At 46.6% G+C, this 18,370-nt stretch overlaps 1 protein-coding gene across 1 annotated transcript; it reads left to right on the forward strand.

The window, feature by feature from the left end:
* The first annotated feature begins 213 nt into the window (after positions 1 to 213).
* On the forward strand, positions 214 to 17,689 carry CHRNA3 (cholinergic receptor nicotinic alpha 3 subunit). Its single transcript, XM_004422030.3, has 6 exons — positions 214 to 358; positions 2,028 to 2,167; positions 2,281 to 2,325; positions 3,547 to 3,656; positions 10,530 to 11,541; positions 17,443 to 17,689. The coding sequence occupies exons 1-6, from the start codon at positions 292 to 294 to the stop codon at positions 17,569 to 17,571; spliced, it is 1,503 nt and encodes a 500-aa protein (XP_004422087.3). The 5' UTR covers positions 214 to 291; the 3' UTR covers positions 17,572 to 17,689.
* The last annotated feature ends 681 nt before the right edge of the window (positions 17,690 to 18,370 follow it).

The raw sequence follows: 18,370 nt of genomic DNA on the forward strand, positions 1-18,370 counted from the left end.
TAGGGGCCGCGCGTCCCTCTGACGGTGCGGGCGCACCGCCCCGCAGCCCACCCGGAGCCTCCGGGAGCCCCAGGGCGGCGGGCGGGGCCGGCGCCGGGATTGGTGGGAAGCCGGGAGGAGCCGGGGCCGGCGCGCCACAGCCCCGCGCGCCCCGCCCTCCGTCCACTCCCGGGGGCCGGCTGCCAGGGAGCCCGGCGGGCCGAGTCTGTCTTCGCTACGGCCGCGGCCGCTCCCGACCGTTCGGGTCCGCTCCGCCTGCCGAGCCCCCCACACCGCCCGCCCCGACCGGCCATGGGCGCCCCCCGGCTCTCGCCGCTCCGGGCGCCGCCACTACTGCTTTTGCTGCTGCTGCTGCCAGGTACGGGCGTCGGGCGAGGGGTGCCGAGGGATGGGCGCCCCGAGCGGGGAGGCGGGGTCCGAAGGGGTTGCCCCCGGGAGCGCAGCGCGGGAGGCGGAGAGAAGGGGCGCCGTTGCTGGGGACTCGCTCCCACCTGGCGGCGAGTTGGGCGGGGGATGCCCTTTTCCCATCGGCTCTCCGCTCCCTTGGAGTCGTTTGGGCGCGTGCCGGGGGGGCGCGAGGAGGGCTCCGGACTGGGGCCCTTCCTTCCCAGGCCCCGGGGTTATGGGTTCGAGTCCTGGCCCTGCCCGTCGCCCTGCTCCGCGCACTGGGTGCCGAACTGGCGCGCCCGGGCCGTGGGTTCCACCATCTGCATCCCGCCCACCTCCTCGTTTTACGAATAGGTGCGGAATCTGAGGCCAGAGAGGGCTCAAGACTCGATCAAAGCCACCTAGGGGACAGAGGAGTCGTTTCGGGGCTTCGGGGGCCTGAGCTGGCGCTTCAGCCTCTCCTCCCTGTCCTTGTGTCTCCGCGCTCCTGGCCGCGTTGCTTTGAGACCCCCTACCCCGGGAGCGTGCCTCCCCGCCTTCTGCCCGGTCTCTGGGAGAAGCCAGTTAAGGAGAAGCCGGCCCTGACCCGCCGCCAGAAGACTCTTCGTGTGGCCTGGGAGTGCTGGAGGATACCAAGGGGCGAGGGATTTGGCAGGGCTGCAGGGGGTCCCTGCGGGGGTTGGGGGGTAGCGGGGAGAGAAGGAGCAGGCAAGAGTCCGTCTCAAGACCTGGAGAAGCTGGGTTGGATTTCACTAACGATTCCCTTCAGCCCCTCCCCTGATTGTCCCCAAATCTGTAAAGTGGGAAGCAGCAGACAGCTGACTCAAGATGCCTGGGGTGGGCCTTATGAACAAAGGGGCTCCCCAGGGATTTCAGAGAGGCAAGAGTGTTTGATCAGGATGTGAAGACAGCATCAGCAGGAACCGTGGGTCACACTCTGAGATCACGGGAGCCGTGTAGGCACCTGGCTTCTGAGAGAGTTGGTGGCCAAACCCCTACAGGATCTGGGGTGGGATGAAGGAGAGACCCAGACCTGCGCTGCAGTCTCCCTCAGGCTGGGAGGCAGAACAGGGGCGCCTAGTTGACCCTGGGTGGCCCTGCCTCTGTGAGTGGACTGGTCGTCTCTCCCTCATGGAAGCAGTGAACGGCTGTACCTAGGCAGGCTGCATTTGTATCACACCCCTGCCCTGCAGTAACAGTGACGGTAAGGATAGTTCTGGAGCTCTTACCACATGCCAGCAGTGAGCTAGGCACCTCGCTCATAACAACCCTATGAGGTGGATACATTTATAATCTGTATTTTCACAGATAAAGAAACAGGTTCAGAGAGATTATGCCGCTTGCCTAAGCTCACAGAGCTCACAAGTAGTTTGTCAGGATTTGCACTGAATCTATCCAAATTCAGAGCCCCGGCTTGTAACCACTATGCTTCTCACTGAATGAGTGTGACCTGGTGGAATCCCTGTCCCTCTAGGTCCTCAGTTTCCCAGTCTGTAACTTGAAGGGGCAGGACTAGTCTGAAAGTGTGGAGTTGCACAGAGTACCCCCAGCAAATGGAGGGGAGGCTGTAGGTGGGTGGTGACCCTGGTGAGGGGAAAAGTGACAGTTTCCCCAGGGTCTGACAGGGCTGCTTCCCTCAGTGGCCAGTGCCTCCGAGGCCGAGCACCGTCTGTTTGAGCGGCTGTTCGAAGATTACAACGAGATCATCCGGCCTGTGGCCAACGTGTCGGACCCAGTCATCATCCAGTTTGAGGTGTCCATGTCTCAGCTAGTGAAGGTGGTGAGTGCCAAAGCCACAGGCTGTGGCCGTGGGGTATGGGGCTTCTGGAAGAGGCTTTCCCAGAACAGCCTTGTTTTTGTAATTCACATGTCTGCTTTAATCTCTCCTCCTAGGATGAAGTAAACCAGATCATGGAGACCAACCTGTGGCTCAAGCAAGTAAGTGACCAGGCCCTGAGCACTGCTGCCCCCTGGTGGTGACTGCTTTATTTGCTGTCTGTAAACCAAGGAGGGCCCCAAGACGGCACATCACTCCCATCGGCCCAGATTGGGGTCCGCTGACTGGCTGGTCTGTCTCTTCCTGGACTTGGGGTCACATGCAATGCTCTACAGTCCCCCTGAAAGGAGTGCAGGGCCCAGCCCCTCAAGTCACAGATGACAGAGTGCAGCCTGGAAGGAGAGACCTTCTTCACGGTCACACAACAAAATGGGGCAGACCTGGGGCTGGAGCCCTGGCCCCCGACTCTAGGGTGTGCCTAAGACCACTTCCTTCCCTTCCTCTTGCCAAAAACTCATCCTTAAGTCAGAATCAGATGCCATTGTCATTGTTCATAGGGTAGGAGCAGGGGCTCTGGATTTTCCTGTACAGATTGAGGCCAAAGAAATCAGCTTCCGTGTGTCCTCCCCAGGGAGGCTCTGTCCAGACCTGGTATGACCCTTCCGCCAGCCCAGCCAACCGAGCGCTCAGCTCACACAGCCTTCCTTGCTAGGAGGCTGGAAAGTTAGATGGGCGTGGTGCCCACTCAACACCCTGTATGGCACAGGTTCCCTCTGGTTGCAGGCTCACCTCTCCCTCCTCAGGTGCTCAGGACTCAGATCTCCCAGCTTCTGCACCCAAACACTTCTTGGGCCCAATGGGATCATGGTTCCTTCCCCAGAACCCTTCAGAGGCCAAGCCTGCTTAACCTGGAGATGGAAGAGGGTTCTGTGTGTCATTAACACCCTGTTATTGGGGCTTGGTGGGGAAAATCTCTGAAAAAGCTCCTGGAGTCAGAGTCCAGAGAGCTCACCATTACACCATGCAGCAGCTCCAGGAGAGCCATCTCAGGGAAGTAAACAGCAGGAGCTTAAGGCATGGACCTGGACCTGGCACTAGAAGTGCCCAGAGGAGACACTAGTGGTCCTTATTCGGTTGACATGGGGCTGGTCTTGCCCACAGTCATGAAGGCAGTGGCTCCCGTAGAGCCAGGAGGTGGCCTGCACACTTAGCCCAGTGCTGTGTCCCCCACGAGCCCCCACATGAGAAACTGGTCCAGCATGGAGGCAGCTCAGTGACACACAGCAGAGGTGGGGAGCTCACCAGGATGGGTGGTGTCAAGAGAAGTAAAACCATGCTGTTCCTCCTGCTGCCTCCTTCTCCCTCCCTGCCTCCTCCCCCAGATCTGGAATGACTACAAGTTGAAGTGGAACCCCTCTGACTATGACGGGGCAGAGTTCATGCGTGTCCCTGCGCAAAAGATCTGGAAGCCAGACATCGTGCTGTATAACAAGTAAGATGCTGGGTGGCCCACACCCTCTCGGGCTCTCAGCCTGGACTCTGGGTCCTTGGCCCACTGCACTTACAGCCTAGCCTTCCTTGGACCTTTTCCAAGAGGGCTTCATTCATTTGGTTCATTCCATGGGGTATTTATTGAGCATCCACTATATATCAGGTGCTGGAGATAGAGTGGTGCACAAAACGGGTACCTCTCCTGCCTCCAGGAGTTCACCTCACAGCCAGGAAGACAAGCATGAATTATAATATCCAAATATGCAGTTACAAACTGGAGGGAGGGCAAGAAGGGAAACACTATGGGGGTGGGGGGACATCTGTCACCAAGGCCCTCACTAAGACTTGGCCTTCCTTGTAAGTCAGGTCCCAGTCGGGCCCCATGAGGTTAGACCACAGAAGGGCTTCATTCTTCTACTCACCTGAGAGTCAGCCCCTGCCTGACCCTGTACACCTGGTGTACCTGATGCCCCTGTGCACATGCACCTTCCCATTAGTGTCAAGAAGCCTCTCCTCTTTCTCTCTTTCAAAGATTCTTCCTCTGCTAGTCTGATCCTGCACATCGTGGCACCTGCAAAACATGTCTCTTTTTCCTAAGCCCACACAAAGCTGACACTTTCCACATTTAAGCTCTTTAATTAGGCGAACAGGCCGGCCCTGTGGCTTGGTGGTTAAGTGCGCGCGCTGCAATGCTGGTGGCCCGGGTTCGGATCCCGGGTGCGCATCGAGGCACCACTTCTCCGTCCATCCTGAGGCCGAGTCCCACATACAGCAACTAGAAGGATGTGCAGCTATGACATACAACTATCTACTGGGGCTTTGGGGGGAAAAATTAAATAAATAAAATCTTTAAAAAAAAAAAAATAAATAAAAATAATTAGGCGAACATAAATTTTAATTGATATTTTACAGTACGGACTAGTTTGTCTCTGGGTATTGAAAAACATCATTTTGCACCTGTGCTTTATCTCTAGTGTGAAAATGGTTTAACCATTAAGTATTTTTCAGCAAAACACTTCATATAGAATTAGTCTAATCTGATTTCAAGGAGTAAAAGCATCCTGTGTTTAGATTTTTATGCTGTATTCGTACAAAATGTTTTACTATTAGTATTCGGACTAGAGCAGCTATGTTTTTGGCTGAATCCCACTTTCTGGTCACTGGCTAGAAGAAGGGGGGTCTTTAATCACTCCGAACATGGTCTGTATTTACTTTTTTCCCAAGGAAATAGAGCATTCATAAATATGATTCTTTCGTGCAATTTGTATTGGTAAATTGGTCCTTAAAGAACTGGGACACAAGACAAACTTAACCAGCTTGCAGAATGTGAGCTGTCCTAGAAATCCCCTGGTCCAGAGGCTCTTAGGGAGCTGGGCAGGGTATTGAGAATTTTTGCTAAGCTAGAATTAAGAAAATGGGCAAAAATTTTAATCTTATGATTTGAATTGGATAGTTGTTTTCTTGCTGGCAATCTTGAGTGAACAGCTGGAGGACTTTAGGATGTATGATTTTAACAGTACCGAGAGACATAGTGAAATGCTTCCAACTGGATGCAGAGAAGAGCAAATATCATAAGGAATTTCCTTGGACTCTGAAGCTGAAAGTAACATTAGAGAAAATCATCCAACTCCTCTCTCCTAGTTAGAACTTCAGTTTTCAGGAGCGGTCCTCTGTTGAGAGTTTCTCTTCATTTTGATACACTAGAAACCCCTTTTAGCTTCTTATGCCAAACTTTCTCCTGTGACTTTTTGTTTTCTGAAGTTCATTCTCTAATAGAATCCTCAGAAAGTGCTCATGGACACAAAATACCCTTAGTTCTTACAGGTTCATAGCTCATTATAGCCTTTTTAGATTCTACTTTTAGGTCACTTAATTAGATATAAAATCCTTGGCTCATATTTTCCTTCCATGAAAATCTTAAAAATCTTGACTCACTGTGTTCTGGTATGAAGTGTTGCTGTCAAAATCAGATGCCAGTCTACTTTTCTTTTTCTTGTCAAATCGGGTGAGTTTTGGGAGAGAAAGAGAACACTATCAATAAGTATGCCAGGACCACAAGGGTAAACCAGGGTTGTCCCAGGCAAACGGGATGTATAGTCATTTTATTTGTAAGTGGATTGTTCTGTTTGCTTAGGTACCCAAAGGATTTTTTCCTTTGTCCTTAAAGTCAATTTGTTTTACTCTGAACTATGTATATAATAAGCCTTCTTGTATTCCAGGAAAGCTTTTCTTTGAATTATAGTTTTTAAGACTTAGTCTGTTCCATTGCTTTGATTTTTTTCTCCAGGAACTCCATTTTTACATATACTGGAACTTCTTCAGCTATATTCTGTCTATATTATTTTCTCTCCATTCTTCTCTGTTTCTGTTTGGTTCAAAAGAATTTTTTTCTCCTTTCTGTCTTTTATTTCCGTTGCTTCACTTGGAATGTGGCAATTCCAATTGGTGTCTGTTTGTCTTATGTTTCTTCTAGTCTAGTCTTTATTCCTAAAATAATTTTTCTCTTTTCCTAATTCTTTCCTAAGGTATTTCAGTTCTTTATCCTCCTGTTGTTTAGCAAAATTTGTTCTTAACTTTTCTATTTTTTTTTTTAAAGATTTTATTTATCTATTTATTTTCTCCCCAAAGCCCCAGTAGATAGTTGTATGTCATAGCTGCACATCCTTCTAGTTGCTGGATGTGGGACACGGCCTCAGCATGGCCAGAGAAGCGGTGCGTTGGTGCACGCCCGGGATCCGAACCCGGGCCGCCAGTAGCGGAGCGTGCGCACTTAACCGCTAAGCCACGGGGCCGGCCCTTAACTTTTCTATTTCTGATTAAGCTGCTCTTTCACAGTTTCTAAAGATTTCTTAGTTTCTTTTAGCTTAATTTATAATATCAGATTATCGATTTCCTCTGCTCTGTGGTTATATTTTTGTGGTGTGCCCTTACCTGCTTATGTGTTATTCAGGTATTTATTTTTATATTTTTCTTTTGGATAGATGACAGCAGCATTTTTTTTTCTTTTTTTTTGAGGAAGATCAGCCCTGAGCTAACATCCATGCTAATCCTCCTCTTTTTGCTGAGGATGACCAGCTCTGAGCTAACATCTATTGCCAATCCTCCCCCTTTTTTTCCCCCAAAGCCCCAGTAGATAGTTGTATGTCATAGTTGCACATCCTTCTAGTTGCTGTATGTGGGACGCAGCCTCAGCATGGCTGGAGAAGTGGTGTGCCGTTGCGCGCCCGGGATCCGAACCCGGGCCACCAGTAGCGGAGCGCGTGCACTTAACCGCTAAGCCATGGGGCCGGCCCCTATATTTTTCTTACAATATGTTTATATGGGGTTCAGTCCAATTCTTTTCAGTTGCTCTTGTTTAAACCGATGGCCTTTGCTGTACTTTCAGGACAGGTTCCTGGAGGGGATGGGAATGGGTGGGGTGGGTCTCTTGTTTCACCTGCTGAGAGTTCCCTCCTCAGTTACCTTGAAGCCTTAAAAGGCAGGCCTCTCTGTGTAGCCACCTCCATAGTCTGAGAGCTGCTGCTTCTGGATGCCTCCCTCTCTAGTTTCTGAACCACCCACCTTCTTTCTCTTCTCACCTCGTTTCCTACCCTGTTCAGTTTGGATCCTACCCTAAGCAGCTTTTTACTGGGTGGGTCTCTGTCCTTCTAGAAGGGAGTTTGGGGAGGTATTTCTTTTTTTTTTTTCTTTTGTGAGGAAGATCAGCCCTGAGCTAACATCCGTGCCAATCCTTTTTTTTTTTTTTTGCTGAGGAAGACCAGCCCTGAGCTAACATCTAATGCCAATCCTCCTCCTTTTTTTGTTTTCCCCTTTTTCTCCCCAAAGCCCCAGTAGATAGTTGTATGTCATAGTTGCACATCCTTCTAGTTGCTGTATGTGGGACGCCGCCTCAGCATGGCTGGACAAGTGGTGTGTCGGTGCACGCCCGGGATCCAAACCTGGGCCTCAAGTTGCGGAGCATGTGCACTTAACCGCTAAGCCACAGGGCTGGTGGGGAGGTATTTCTGAGATCCTCGAGAGCCCACACTAGCCCTGACTGACTTCTCTGCAGACCCTCAGTGGATTCCCGCCATCTTTGTTTGTTCTCTCCCACAAATTGGAAGCTGTGGAGCCCTCTCTCTTTCACTGTTTCCCTTGCTGAGGATTCAACACAGAGTGGGGTCCTCTTTTTTGAGGGGCAGATACGTCTTGGTGTTTCTATGCCTGGGGCTCTTAGGACATGCGAACTCCCCTTTCTCTTCCCTTGGCCACCTCCACCAGTAGCTAATCCCACACGGTCCCACGCAGGTCCTGCTGGCATTGGTGGTTTGACCCCACACTCTCATATTCTGAGGTTCACGGGGTTCCATGTAACCTAATGATGTTGACTGTGTGGTCAGGAGGCTTTTTCTTTTGCTGTCCTCATTGCCCTGTTTTTCTGAGGGAATTTGGAGAGATTAAAAAAACCGATGCCATCCTAATCTTCTCATACCACTTGCCACCCTCACCCCACTTAAGTTCTCAATCTTTCCTTCTATTAAAGTGATACCTCAGCTAATCATTTGCACCCACCATGCGTTTTCTTTTTTTAATCAACTCACAGGGTTCAGCAACACGTTGGCTCAGACCCCTCCCACCTCTGCTCTCCCTTGCTGCCAGCCATCTCTTGGGCACCCTGTAGGGGTGAGACCTTCATTTATTTTCTAGTTGTTCTTTCAGTCAAATAAATACTCACCGAGTGCCCTCTATGTAGCTGGTGCTGTGTCAGACCCCTGTCCCCAGCTAGGTCTTCATCTTCTCTAATCCCGGTGGCAGAGATAGGCTGCTGACATTGCCCTGGTCAGCAAACAGTCCTTCTGGTCTGGGCAGACACAGCCGAGGGGTTCTGCAGGCAGCAGCCACAGTGATCAGGATCTCTGGAAAATAGCAGAAATGGGCCCCAGCAACAAGATGAACTTATCTCCAGTGTTTGGCCTTTGGGCACACAGGCGGTTCTGCGACTCCTCACTTGGGGACCCAAGTTCTGATTGGCCAAGGCTCTGCCACAAACTCTCTGTGGGACCCTGAGCAAGTCAGTCCTGTTCTCTCACCTTCAGTGTCCTCTTCAGTAAAATGAAGGGATTGGATCAGAGCAGGGGTTGACAAACTTTTTCTGTAAAGGGCCAGGTAGTAAATATTTTAGGCTTTGTGGGCCATACAGTCTGTCACAGCTACTCAACTCTGCCCTTGTAGCTCAAAAGTAGACTTAGACAAGAGATAACAAACGGGTATGTCTGTGTGTTCCAATAAAAATTTATCTACAGAAATAGGGGGCAGGCTTATGGGCCATAGTTTGCCAATTCCTGGACTAGACCCTGGGCTCTGAAGGTCCCTTACTATTCTGACATTTTGTTGATCCAGGATGCTGTAAAGAAAGTTGTTCTGGAGGCGTTTGTCTTCCCAAGGGTCTTTTCAACCCTGTGTAGGCCAGTCCTCATAGACACTCCTCGCGTGAACATGGGTCACATCCTCTTGGGGGCTGTGTGGATCCCTACCCCCACCCCACTTCTCCTTTCTTCCTGGAGCCAGGAGCCAGGAATAATCTTCTTGTGGGGAATTGAGGGCACAGTAGGAGTGAAGTGGGGGCTAAGAATGTATAAACCCAGCAGGGCACCTTTGGGACAAACCAGCCAACTGAAGTAAAGATAGGTAGTGGCTTTGGCATCAAGTCATTACATGGAATGATTGTCCTGCTCAACAGAGGAACATGAGGGTGCCTCTATGCCAGAGGGCCAGAGACTAGCAAGGAGACATGCGCCAGGCATGTTCCCCTTCTGTTTTCACATGTTCCTGTCCAATAACAACAGCCACACAAGGATATTTCTAAATGTTTAGGTTTGTTATTTTTTTCAGCTCTTCAGGCAAAAGGGTATGGTGGTGGTTCCCTTTTGAAGGACAGGAATGCCTTCAAATGCAGAACTCTAAGAAATCTAATAGGGCTGGGCCAAGGATATGTCAAAGCCTTCATGGGGCAAGGCATTGTGAGGACCGAAAGGCCTCACTCTCAGACGCAACTCGACAGACTGTTGAGTTGGTCATCAGCACATCTTCTGTTGAACAAACCAGCTTACAAATACCAACAAGATGATTCTAAGAAAAATGTATATCTGTTTGTAAAAAGAAAGTCAGGGTGCATATAACTAAAAGGAAGGGAGAAGAAAGGTGGGGAGAATATAGGGAAAGACAGAGAAACAGAAGGTGAAGGAACTTGTCATGCTAGATTTGAGAGGCAAGAAATCAGAAAACATGATTATTCATTCTAAAACAGCGCTGGGATGGGGAGTGTGGTGAATGGTGGAGTCAGGATCCAGAGATATGGTCTGGTAATAAACTCATCTAACAGTGTTCAGTTTAATGGGAGTGGGCTCCCACGGTGGTCTCTGCAGCCTCCCCCAGCTGCACAGTCTGGTTTCACACACATACGTGTATACACATTAGGCGCCCAATGGAGACTGAATGAGGAGGCATTAACCAGGTCCAAACCATAGGGAGAGTGAGTGGCAAATCTCCCCAAAGGTCACCGAAACACCTGCCTCCAGGTTGACAACTTGCATTCCCATTTCTTTAATTAAAGGGGGAAGAATTCCTTTTCAGGCATTTGGGAGTGTCTCAATAAGTATCAAGTCGGCAGTTGTATGTTGTGGAATGAACCAGCGACATGCCCCAGGGTGTGATGAGTATGTCAGATTGTTGGCGGAGGGGAGTCTTGGGCCTCAGTATCCCCATTGGTAAATGGGGTGGTGAACTGGTGACCTTTTATGGCACTTTGAGCTCACATATTCCACAGTTTTACAAATCGTTACTTGCCATTTACCTGGGGCGGTGTGAGAAGCTGGACATCTCTTTGTCTTTGCAGTGCTGTTGGGGATTTCCAGGTGGAGGACAAGACCAAAGCTTTACTCAAGTACACGGGGGAAGTGACCTGGATACCTCCAGCCATCTTTAAGAGCTCATGCAAAATCGACGTGACCTACTTTCCATTTGATTACCAAAATTGCACCATGAAGTTCGGTTCCTGGTCCTACGACAAAGCGAAGATTGACCTGGTCCTGATCGGCTCCTCCATGAACCTCAAGGACTACTGGGAGAGTGGTGAGTGGGCCATCATCAAAGCCCCAGGCTACAAACATGACATCAAGTACAACTGCTGCGAGGAGATCTACCCAGACATCACGTACTCGCTGTACATCCGGCGCCTGCCCTTGTTCTATACCATCAACCTCATCATCCCCTGCCTGCTCATCTCCTTCCTGACCGTGCTCGTCTTCTACCTGCCCTCCGACTGCGGTGAGAAGGTGACCCTCTGCATCTCAGTCCTCCTCTCCTTGACCGTGTTTCTCCTGGTGATCACTGAGACGATCCCATCCACCTCGCTGGTAATTCCCCTGATCGGTGAGTACCTCCTGTTCACCATGATTTTTGTAACCTTGTCCATCGTCATCACTGTCTTTGTCCTCAACGTGCACTACAGAACCCCGACCACACACACGATGCCCACGTGGGTGAAGACCATATTCTTGAACTTGCTTCCCAGGGTCATGTTCATGACCAGGCCAGCAAGCAACGAGGGCAGCTCTCAGAAGCCAAGACCCTTCTACAGTGCTGAGCTCTCAAATCTGAATTGCTTCAGCCGCCCAGAGTCCAAAGGCTGCAAGGAAGGCCATCCCTGCCAGGACGGGATGTGCGGCTACTGTCACCACCGCAGGATAAAAATCTCAAATTTCAGTGCCAACCTCACGAGAAGCTCCAGTTCTGAATCTGTTGATGCTGTGCTGCCCCTCTCTGCTTTGTCACCAGAAATCAAAGAAGCTATCCAAAGTGTCAAGTATATTGCTGAAAATATGAAAGCACAAAATGAAGCCAAAGAGGTAAGGATATGTTTATTATTACCTCGGTCGTTCATTCATTCAACAAACATTTGTTGGTTCCTGTGAGGCGAGGCATAGTGGTAGGGTTAAGGAATTAGACTCTGGCATCAGTGGCCCGTGATCAGACCAGCTCCTCCATTTACCAGTTATATGTTCTTGGATATGTTGCCTCACCTCTCTGAGCCTGTCTTCTCATCTATAAAACGGGATGATAAGGCTTGTGAGTCTCTAGTGCCCTGAAGTTGGCAGTCTGGGCCATTAGACACCTGATGCCAAGAGAGGGCTGATTAGGAGATAGGCTAAAAAAGGGCCTGAGGCCAGATTATCTCCAGTTAGTATTCATCAGCTAAGCTTACATTTTTAATTTTACTTTCTGTGTTTTTTTTCCCCATTTAGGTGTAATTTACGTCAAGTGTGTACCTCTTAAGTGTACAGCTTTTTGAATTTTTACATTATGTATACGCCCACATAACCATGATCCAGGTAAAGATATAGAACATTTCCAGTGCCCCAGAAAGTTCCATCATGCTCCTTCCCAGTCAGTATCTCCCTCCTTCTTGGGTAACCACTGATCCTGACTTCTTTTACATTGATTAGTTTTACCCATTCTTGAACTTCATATAAATGGAATCACATAGTATAAACTGTTTCATGTCTGACTTTTTATTCAACAAAATGTCTTAGAGGTTTATCCTTTTGGTCATTTCTTTTTTATTGGTGTGTAATATTCTACAATATGATTATCTCGGCTTCTATTTATTTATTCTACAGTTGTTGGATATTTGGTTATTTCCAGTTTGGGGCTATTATGAATAAAGGTGCTTGTAAACATTCTTATATGTGCCTTTTGGTGCACATATGTGCTCATTTCCCTTGGGTGTGTACCTAGGAGTGGAATTGCTGGATCATTGGAGAGATGTATTTTTTTACTTTAGTGGATACTGTAAGGTTTCCAAGTGTTTGAACCAACCGACAGTCTCCCGGCAATGTGTGAGAGTTCCAGTTACTGCACATCCTCACCAACACACATGAAGTGATTGATAGCTAATTGCTGTTTTAATTAGCATTTCCCTGCTGTGTAAAGATTAGGGCTCTTTTTCATATGCTTATTGGCCAATTGGATATCTTCTTGGTGAAGTATCTAGTCAGAGTCTTTGGTCATTTTTTTAACTCGGAGAACTTTTATCTCCTCCAAAAATCTTATGCTAGAACTCGTGTCAAGTATTAAGAATAGGGAAGCTTTACATTAAATAATGTCAAGTGTCTGGCTGCTCCCTGACCCTTTGTTTACCCCCAAGGTTACCAGAGTCACATTCAATAATTTTATAAGAAGCTCTGCTTTAAAATTAATTGGCCCTGCCTTAAGTTGTTTATTAGCAAAAAGCTAATTACACTTTCAGCTCCCAATGCACTGTAGGTAATTAATGTTGACGGGGAATGTCCGGAGCCTCTTTTATTCGGCTGTGAATGGCATATTAAAGTAGATGAGACGGGAGGGAGACAGCAACAGCTGTCCTGTGTCCTCACCCCACCCATCTGAGCAACTGTGAGCATGCCTTGTGACTGTAACAATGCAGAACCTCCTGCTGATCCCAGTAATTGAGCCAAAAAGTCAGGCATTCCTTGAAATTCGGTTGAAGCAATTGTTGGAGCTTAAGTAAATGATCAGTGTCAATCTCTCATTTGTCTAACACTAATAACTTTTGCAGACATTCTCTACCCTTTCTTTATCCACTATTAAAATAATTCCTTTTAATTTAGCGATAATTTACTAAAGCTTGAGATCTAAGTACCCATACATCAGGCTATTAGAAATTATCTTTATTCCAAAAATTATTTACTAGGCAACACCCAAGGTGTTAGTTTCACAAGGATCTAAAACATGTTATGGAGACAGACATTCTTAAAAATTGTTACTAAAAGGGAAGTCGCAACCGAAATGCCAGGAAGGTAAATTAGTGAAACAGCCTGAATGTGGCAAACTAGTGGCACATGGTTCCTCTCAAGGGGCAGCCACCACTCACCGTAGGTCATCTGTTCCCACAGGGGCCTGTGGGCCCATTATTATTAGATCCTTCAGTTTTTCCAGAGAAAGCAGAAATCTAGCCCACAGGTCAGCAGATTGCAGCCCATTTATGAAAGGATGTCAAGTGTTAGAATAAAGAAGCCTACTCAGTGCTCTGAGGAGAGGCTCGAGCTGTCTCCTTCTTTCTTATTGTGTGACCAACACGCTGCTGACACAAAGTTTTCCAGAGATATTTTATCTTCCTAAATCTCTGGCTCCAAGTTGGCTGGTTTTAACTATCCTTGGCTCCTAGGAACCTAGACTGAATAGGCTTAGTTTTCCCAGAGCCATCTCCTGAGGGTGCTGAGAGCCTGTAAATGACCACACGGGTCCCCAAGGCACAGGAACATCGTAGTGTCCTGCCAGCCAGAAAAACAGTTCTGTTTTTCAAGTTCTTCCTGTTGGTCACCCCTACTTGCTCACCCTGGGTCTTATTGGTAAGGAGCTGAATGAGTATAATACCCTAAGTCCCGAGTTAGGGCTAGGATTGGGTTATCAAACTAGAAAACTCATTGGGGAGCTTGTGGTCCCAGGGAAACGCTCTTTGTTGACGACAGTGTTGACAGCTGAGCATCCTGCAGCTGGTTCTATTGTACAAGTTGTTCCCTCGGTCTTGGAGGTGTGCACAGATCAGAGCTGTGACCTTTCCAGCTAATAATTCTGAAACAACTTGCTTTCTGTTTGGTTGGGACAGATAGATACACCTATATATCTCTATATATCTGTATACGTCTATGTGTATGTCTATGTATATGTATGCATCTAGATTTCATTCATTCCAGAGTCTGACTTTTGATCAATGATTTATTGATTTACATTTGTTATAATTACTGTTTTATCAGAGTTAAATTTCTGCCATCTTATTTCATGTTTTCCATTTACTTTTCTTTTTTGCCTCAGTTCTTGCTGTGCATTGGAAAGTTTAAATTTTTTCTGCTGGTTGCAAGTCATGCGTTCTATTTTTATTTTTCTAGTGGCTATTCCTAACTGATTTAGACCCATACTCAAGTTCTCTTTTCCATATCTATCAGTGTCTTATATTCCTCAATATCTGTATCTGGCCCCCCACCCTCCCGTCCTTCCCCTCTAGTCCTCCTCACCACTTTGGCCACATTAGGTGTTAGTGGAGCTTCAGTTCTGGACTCTAGATTTTTGGGTTATACTTCTTGGGTTTTGCCATTCCTTTTTTTTAGTCTACAATCAACTTCACTAAATCATTTATTTACCGTGTCCTCCTGGATTTATTTCTCTTTGTATTGACATGCCTTCTCAAGAGTGTTTATGGGGAAACCTTCTGAGACCTGTAGGCTTAAAAATGTATGGTGCCCTCAAAATACATTTTTTTGTGTGTGAGGAAGATCAGCCCTGAGCTAACATCTGTTGCCAATCCTCCTCTTTTTGCTGAGGAAGACTGGCCCTGGACTAACATCCGTGCCCATCTTCCTCCACTTTATATGGGACACCACCATAGCATGGCTTGACGAGTGGTGTGTCGGTGCACGCCCGGGATCCAAACCTGCAAACTCCGCGCCGCTGAAGTGGAGCACGCGCACTTAACCTCTGCGCCACCGGGCGGGCCCCTGTGCCCTCACTTTTAAATGAGAGTTTAGCTGGATACAAAATTCTAGGGTTGAAGTTCTTTTCCTTAAAAACAAAATAATATCCATGGGCTTTTTGCTTCATTGTTGCTTCTGAAAAGTTTTAAGTTAATCTGAGTGTTGTCCCTTTGTGAGTAATCAATTCTATCTAGAAGCTATTAGAATTTTCTATTTGTAGAGAAATCTAATGACATCAAACACAATGTGTCAGTGTGGGTCTCCCCTAATCTGTCTGGCATTCTTATGAGCCATTTCCTTCTGAGGTTTTTCATCTTTAATTCTGGGGAAATCAAGGTATTTTTCTGAGGGATTTCCTCCTCACCTCTTACTTTTCTTTTTCCCTAAACTCCTGTTGTTCAGACTTGGACACATCTGCTTCCAGCCTTGCCATCTTTTAGCTTTTCCTCGACATTTTCCATCTCTTTATTCCTTTCTGCCACCCCCGGGGAAAGTTCCCCACTCTCATCTTCCACTTGTTTCTTTCCTGGGTTGTTCTTACTCTGCCAGTTATCCCATCTCTCGGGTTCTTTATTGTAACTTCTCTGTTTTTCACACTGGTATGTCTTCTTGGTTCCTCTCTAACACTGCTTGTTCTTCCTTCATGTTTCCAATATTCTCTATCTATCTCAGAGGATATCAGGTTTATTTTAAATCCTTAACCTATCTGTTCCATAAATTTTCTTTCAAAAAGCTAAGTCTGTGTATTTGGGGTCTATAAACTCACTTTTTCTAGGGGTCTCAGCCATCCTTGCTGAATTGTGTTTCAGGGAGGGGCCCAAACCCAGGCTCCACAAGGCAGAGGACCACATGGCCACAAACAGGGGTAGACCACCCTTCAAGGGTGCTTCCTCCCCTCCAGGTGACCTTGTCCCTCAAGGGACTTCTCTCCACCTCCCACCTGGCTCTGATCTCTTCCAAGTTCCTTTTGCTTGACTGAAGTTCATCTTGATGTGGGGAGGGGAGGAGGGAAGCCTCAGGCTCCCCAGTCAATGGGTACCTTCAGTTGTCTGCTCTTCATCTCAGCCTCTGAGGTAGGTACTGTTCTTCTCCCCATTTTACAGATGCGGAAATTGAGGCTAAGAGACGTCACATAATTTACCCAGATTCTCACGATGAGAGAGGAACAGTGCTGGGATTATAATCAAAGTCTGTCTCCAAGTCTCTGCTTTTCCACCTCTCTGCCTCCTAGAGCCTTAGTAGGTTTAGCCAGCAGGGGGTGGGTAGGAATCACAGGGTCTACTGTGTATTTGAAGCACTTACAAACCAAAATCTTAGAATTTCAATAAAGTACCTTGTGGCAAATATCGCATTATAATTCTAATCTTACCTATGAGTTCTTAGTGTCATCAAGAGGACACATTTAATCCAGCCCATAATGGTGAAATAAAATCCTCGTCTCCCAGCCCCATTTCAGTGTACTTAATTAAATTACTAAATCACATGCTGCCTCTTTATTATGCGATTATTTCTTCAAAATCAGTTGATTCATGCGTTCTCTCTTTCTCAATTCAATTATGGCTTCCTTGCTTTCCGAGTTGTCTAGGAGGATAATTAACATACAATTCTCCTTCCTATTTCAAGCCTAAATTGAAGCTGTATTATATATAATTAGTCTTGCTCTTTCTTCCATCTTCTACTTCATTGTCAGCGATTACTTCTGATTTTCAGCCTGTCCTATAACTGTGTAGAATTCCATGATATGCTGGCCTTATAACTGAAGATGATATTAGTTAGGCATTGTGGAGGGGCCCTGGGAGAGAAAGAGGGATGAGGGGCTTGCCTTGATGTACTTATTTCATTTTTGGAACAGATGTTAAAAGGAATTTAGTATCTAAAACTGGATAAGAACTAGAAACAATGGTAAATGATGTTGGATTGTATTACCTATTCTAACAAAGACCCAGAATCCTCCCACAGAGGCGTAAGTCAAGTAAGTGGTTTCACTAACTTTATAAATTGGAATTCGGTTTAGAAAAAAATAGGTTATATATATTAAGAAATTTCTGATTTAAAATAAATGTTTTATAGCTATTTCTCTAGGTCATAAGGGAAACTTGAGAATGGTAGTTTTCCTCAGACTACATCAATTAGAAAAAAAGGTTTCCTGCATATTGCGGCAGAAGGGTTTCTTCTGCCTACTGCAACATATTTATTAAATGGTCAATACTGAAAATGTGTTCTCTCTGCCTTTCCGTTCATGCTTGTTTTTCCTTTCATGATTTTTGTTTTGTTTTTCAGATTCAAGACGATTGGAAGTATGTTGCCATGGTGATTGATCGTATTTTTCTGTGGGTTTTCATACTGGTGTGCATATTAGGGACAGCAGGATTGTTTCTGCAACCCTTGATGGCAAGGGATGACGCATGAGCACTAACCTGTGTGTTTGCCTGAGGCTTACTTGTGTGTGTGCATGGGGAGGGGCTCTTTTTTTTTATTTTATTTTTTATTGTGGTAAAATACACAATAAAATTTACCATCTTAACCATTTTTAAGTGCACAGTTCAGTGGTATTAAATACATTCACATTGTTGTGCAACCATCATCACCATTCATCCCCATAACTCTTTTCATCTTGTAAAACTGAAAATCTATACCCATTAAACAATAACTCCCCATTCTCCCCACAACCTAGCCCCTGGCAACCACCATTATACTTTCTGTCTTTATGATATTGACTACTCGAAGTACTGCATATAAGTGGAATCATACATCATCAAAAACATAATCAAAACATCAAAACATAAATGTTTTTGTGACTGGCCAATTTCACTTAGCATAATGTCCTCAAGGTTCATCCATGTTGTAGCATGAGTCAGAATTTCCTTCCTTTTTAAGGCTGAATAATATTCCATTGTATGTGTATACATTTTGCTTAGCCATTCATCCATCAGTGGACACTTTGGTTGCTCCCACATTTTAGCTATTATAGATAATGCTGCTATGAACATGGGTGTATAAATATCGCTTTGAGACTCTGCTTTCAATTCTTTTGGGTATATACCCCAGAAGTGGAATTGCTGGATCATATGATAATTCTGTTTTTAATTTTTTGAGGAACTGCCATACTGTTTTCCACCATGGGTGAACCATTTTACATTCCCACCAACAGTGTACAAGAGTTTCAATTTCTCCACGTCCTCATCAACACTTGTTTTCTGTTTTTTCG

The sequence above is a fragment of the Ceratotherium simum genome, chromosome 3 (genome assembly GCF_057802395.1).
Source record: "Ceratotherium simum simum isolate JZ-2026a chromosome 3, ASM5780239v1, whole genome shotgun sequence".
Lineage (NCBI taxonomy): Eukaryota > Metazoa > Chordata > Mammalia > Perissodactyla > Rhinocerotidae > Ceratotherium > Ceratotherium simum.